We start from the raw sequence: 5,410 nt of genomic DNA, 5'->3' as shown, positions 1-5,410 counted from the left end.
TCTCTCCATCTCTCTCCTCTCTTTTCCTCTTCATTCCCTTGCCTTTTTTCTCTCTCTACCCTCTTTCCCCCTTTCTCTTGACCTGTGGCATATTTTAATCCTATATTCCTAGCCAAATTTCTTTCGGGGAATGAATACACATGATGGTGACCTAATGGTGTGATAGAATGGATAGAACTTTACCTCAAGAAGCAGGGAACTGGTATACTGCTCGTAGCTTGCTGTTATTTATGGGAAAAGTTACATATTCTTGTAGAAATTTATTTAAAAACAGGCAAACCAGGGGTGGCAGCCAGGTAGCACAAAGAGTAAGAGCACCGGCTCCAGTGTCGGGATGACCTGGGGATTGAATCCAGGCTCAGACACTTAGCACCCACCCAGAAACACCTGGCCGTGTAACCTTGAGCAAGTTACTTAACCCCAATTGCTTAGGGGTGGCCAGGTGGCTCAGTGAGTAAGAGCACCAGCTCCAGTGTCGGGATGACCTGGGGATCAAATCTGGGCTCAGATACTTAGCACCACACCCAGAAATAACTGGCCATGTAACCTTGAGCAAGTTAGTTAACCCCGATTGCTTTAAAAAAAAAAAAAAGGCAAACCTTCCCTTTTTTGCCCTCCTTCACTGTCAGAATTTTTCTAGGCTCAAATTACTATGAACATTGCAAATTAAAGTCTTTTTTTTATGCCTGTTGATGTTAAACATAGCTTCCTCACCCTTTCCAACTGAAATGACTTCCTTTATACCTTCTGATCAAATAAAGATATTTGATTGCTTAAGAAAACTCTTTAGCAGCTGATCCTGTCCTACCTGCCATTTCTCACCTGCTACATTCATTTATTCTTTCAACAAATTATTATTAAACACACATTATGGTCAACATGTGGACACAGCAGAGGACACAGAAGTGTACAGAAATCAGTTCCTTTGCCCTCTGGTAGTTCCCAGTAGGTTACACAGTCCTTTAAAGTTTACAAAGCTATTTTATCACAGCAAATCTCTGAGGTAGGTAATATAATCATCATTGGGGCAGCTAGATGTCACAGTGAATAGAGCACCAGCCCTGGAGTTAGGAGGACCTGAGTTCAAATCTGGCCTCAGACACTTAACACAAAAACTAGCCGTGTGACCTTGGGCAAGTCACTTAACCCCAATTGCCCTCCATAAGGCAAATCTGTATGTATGTGTATATATATATGATCATTATTCCCATTTTACAAGAGAGGAAACTGAGATACAGAGAAATTAAGAGGCTTGCTCATCTTCACATATGTAGTAAGTATTAGAGCTAGAATTCAAACCCATGTCTTGTGATTCTACAGTTTCTCTTGCTTCTCTTTCCCTCCCTCTCCTCTGTGCCTTCCTCTCTCTCTCTCTCTCCCTCTCCCTCCCCCTCCCCCTCCCTCTATCCATCTCACTGGTCATAGACAAAATACCTATGGAACAAGGCAAAATGTGGTAAGTGTATAAAAGCAGTATAGAAGCTAGGTGTCAAGGTTTGTACAAGAGAGCTCCCCATCGTGACAGGGAATCGTGGAAGGTTTCATAGAGGTAATGTTTAATCTGGGTCTAGAAGAGCAGGTAAGATTTTTAAAAGGGCAAGAGTAGGTAGTCAAGAAAAAGTAAAAACTATGCCCCTCATTTCAGTTGAACAGGATTTGCTCTGATTCGTAATGCTGTCATCTTTACATAGGTTTCAGGCCTTTTTCTCTGATTGACCCACAACATGGAAAACATTTTCCCTTCTGCCCACCATCCCTCCCTCCTTTAATTGTAGCTCAAACCTACCTCCTCTCTGTAGCTTTCCCTGATTCAGTGTTTCCATTCCCCAACTCAATAGTACCATATGGGGCAGATCCCCACTAACTGCCCAGTGTTACAGTCACCTTTCTCTTATAATTACTCTGTTTATGTGTGTGGCATCTGTTGTTTATGTTGTCTCCTCTGTTAGCCTAAAAGAGATTGAACCGTGTGTATTGTTAGTTCCATACCCAAACCATTTAGTAAAGTGACTGTGAAATTTGGCAGGTTCTCTGTACATTTATGCTCATAGACTCTCTGTCTGGGATGACTTGTTTAGTTGTAATCCTGTCTGAAAGCCGGATGGATAGACTGATCTCTCTGGCATCCCTAATTGTGTCAGGCTAGAATTCTCAGATCCTGTCTCTGAAGTGCCCTGGCTTTACCTGTTGAGTTTCCTACACACCTTTCAAAGTCCAGCTCGAGGGCCACCTCTTCTAGGAGGCTTTCCCTAAGTGCCACCTGCTCATAACATGTTCTCCTGCAGACCTCCTATGATACTCGCCACACTCACACACACCTTTCCAATGTAATGTTGTGTATAATAGTTAATTTTGTATTATGTCTTCTTTTTTGCCTACTATACTATAAATGCTGTGAGGTTAAGGATTGTCATCTCTAAACTTTGTGTTATCTCCAGGACCTAACTCCATGCTGTGCAGACAGTAGGCATTTAACACATGTCTGTTCATGGAATGAATTAATGCGTCTGAGTTGAACCTAGCCAACAAAATGATAGGATAAGAGTTAAACTGGAGGGTACAGAACTGTGCTTACTGAAGCTATCCCAAATGACAGTGAAGATGGGTTCAGTCCAGTACGCGACGGAGATCTTGGGGATGGTTTTCATTTTTTTACTTCTTATTTGTATCTCCAGGTTGGTCATGTATCTGTCCATTCCAGAGTGATAAAGAAGGAACAAGAAGAATAGCCTCTCACTTCCATTCTATCACAGAAAATTAAACGGGGGATGTAGACTCGGAGTAAGGGCTATTATCTTTTTGTCAGAGGGAATTGGGTCCAAAAAGTGGGGTTCTGGTGCTAACTTTGCCACTGAAATGTTTGCTTTGAGATTACCTGGTCTCTCCATTCTTCAGATTTCAATATGATTTTGTTTAAATAATCGAAATTTGGGTTTCCTTTCCCTCTCCTTCCCTACTCCCAAAAGTAGATAATACAGATCTATCCATCTCAAACCTTACGAGCTTGTTAGGTCATAGGGTTCGAATTTTATAGGATTTTACAGATTACTTAGTCTTACCTTCTAATATTCAAATGAAGGGAGAAAGGAACAAACATCTATTAAGCACCTACTGTTTACCAGACACTGTGCATTATAATAAGCACTTTATAAACATTAGCTCATTTGATGCAGGGCAAGATTGATGAAGTGACTTGTGCAGAGTCACACAGGTGGTAAGTGAAACCCAGGATGGGATCCCAGGTCTTCAAACTCCAGATGCAGAGGGAGGGAGGACAGAGCTCTTGGAGTAAGAAAATGGTTTAATGTTTCAGGTTGTTATTATCGAGATGAGTTTTAGAAAAGTTCTACAGAAGTTGGGGAGGAGGATGAATGAGATGACTTTGGGGGGCAATTTCTAGCCTTCAGAGCCACATGAGTCAAAGTGCTTGCTTGGTACGACTGTACCTTTGGACCCAGCACTTTCAGTCACCACAGACCCCATTAACCTTTGTGTTTCCTTTTTCAGATCTTACAGGTGAACAAGGTGATGTCCATCTTGTTTTATGTGATATTTCTCGCTTATCTCCGTGGCATCCAAGCTAACATCATGGAGCAGAGGAGTTTGCCAGAAGATTCGCTAAATTCCCTCATCATCAGATTGATCCAGGCAGACATTTTGAAAAACAAGCTCTCCAAGCAGATGGTAGACGTTAAGGAAGACTACCAGAGCGCCCTGCCGAAAGCCCCCCGGGGCCCAGACGGGGCAGAGCCCTTGAAATCAGACTTCCAGCCAATGGCTGCCATGGACACGGAATTGTTGCGCCAGCAGAGACGCTACAACTCCCCCCGGGTCCTGTTGAGTGACAGCACCCCTTTGGAACCCCCACCCTTGTACCTCACGGAGGATTTTGTGGCTAACCCAGTGGTGGTGAACAGAACTTCCCGACGAAAAAGGTACGCTGAGCACAAAAGTCATCGTGGGGAGTATTCTGTGTGTGACAGTGAGAGTTTGTGGGTGACAGACAAGTCATCTGCCATCGACATTCGGGGACACCAGGTAACTGTACTGGGGGAGATCAAAACCGGCAACTCTCCTGTCAAACAGTATTTTTATGAAACCAGATGTAAAGAAGCCAGACCCGTCAAAAACGGCTGTAGGGGGATTGACGACAAACACTGGAACTCTCAGTGCAAAACTTCGCAGACCTATGTCCGAGCACTGACCTCAGAGAACAACAAACTTGTGGGCTGGAGATGGATAAGGATAGACACATCCTGTGTTTGTGCCTTGTCAAGGAAAATCGGAAGAACATAAGTTGGCATCTCTCCCCATATATAAATTATTACATTAAATTATATGATATGCATGTAGCATATAAATGTTTATATTGTTTTTATATATTATAAGTTGACCTTTATTTATTAAACTTCAGCGACTCTACAATATATAATCTTTTCTCCCCAATAAAATCAGTGTGCTTGTCTCCCTTCAGGCTTCTACCATCCGTTAGACTGTGTTTTGTGCTTCTGCTCTCCCAGTAGGCTCTCTGTAAAATCTGTGTATGCCAGTATTTGCATTCAGTATTGTCAATGCCATGACTGTCATTTTAGTAAACATGTTAAAATCGAATGATTTCAGAGTTGTGTATAGACACATTTATACCCCTTATATACTTTTTCATGTTTAATTAAAAGAACTGTTATCTTCTCCTCTGAAAGTGATGATGCCCTTTAGCCTCCAAAGCAAAACTTCCATTCCAACCCTCAAGTTCACTGTCAAGGTCACTTTTTCATATGTGTGCTGTCTCTCTTTTGCCAGGAAGAATTACCACTTTCTTCTGTGTTATGGCCCTGGGACCACAACAGCCAGCCTGGCAATCTTAGTTTTAGGAGTTTCTTTCAAACGTGGTTGTTGTTTGGGGTTTTGTGTTGTTACTGTTGATTTTGTTTTGTGATTGGTCTTCATGCTTCTGTTTCCTTCTAGAGTCCTAGGGGAAAAAAATTAAAGTGTTTTTTAATAGACATTTTATTTTTATGACTACCAGGAAGCAAGGCAAAGTGGCTTACGAAAATAATATATAAAAGATAATTTAATCATAAAATATTATTTATTTGTGATCAGCTGACTTCCACCGACTGTTGGTCTCTTTTCAGTCCAGCCTTGTAATCACTTAGTAAGCATCTGCTTTGTGATAGGCACCGGGGATCCAAAGAAAAAAATGGGACATTCCCTATCCTCTAGGAGCTTACATTCTACTGAGGGGGAAACAAAATGTTCACAGATAAGGATATATAAAATATAGATATCCCCTTCTTTCTCAGTAATCTGTAGTTTTTGGCCACATCCACGTGTAGTTAGTTTCTCCTTTGGGAATTTGAAAAGTAGGAACTCTGGGTGTTTGCAAGCATGGAGCTGAGCCCTGCACAGT

General features: G+C 41.9%; 1 protein-coding gene across 4 annotated transcripts in view; it reads left to right on the top strand.

Annotated features, from left to right (window-relative positions):
- Nucleotides 1–4,611, top strand: part of NTF3 (neurotrophin 3) — a 138,492-nt gene extending 133,881 nt beyond the window's left edge. For all 4 annotated transcript variants that reach the window (XM_069106088.1, XM_069106087.1, XM_069106086.1 and 1 more), the window contains exon 2: nucleotides 3,508–4,611. In XM_069106088.1, coding sequence (XP_068962189.1) covers nucleotides 3,529–4,296 — 768 coding nt within the window. In that variant the 5' untranslated portion in view covers nucleotides 3,508–3,528 and the 3' untranslated portion in view covers nucleotides 4,297–4,611. The remainder of the gene's footprint in view (nucleotides 1–3,507) is intronic.
- Nucleotides 4,612–5,410: the final 799 nt, after the last annotated feature.

Source organism: Petaurus breviceps, unplaced genomic scaffold (assembly GCF_028583685.1).
Source record: "Petaurus breviceps papuanus isolate PSGF00001 unplaced genomic scaffold, PetGlider_PUasm1.0 78, whole genome shotgun sequence".
NCBI classification, from domain to species: domain Eukaryota; kingdom Metazoa; phylum Chordata; class Mammalia; order Diprotodontia; family Petauridae; genus Petaurus; species Petaurus breviceps.
Note: the sequence above shows the minus strand (reverse complement) of the source record. Positions and strands in the feature narration are given on the sequence as shown.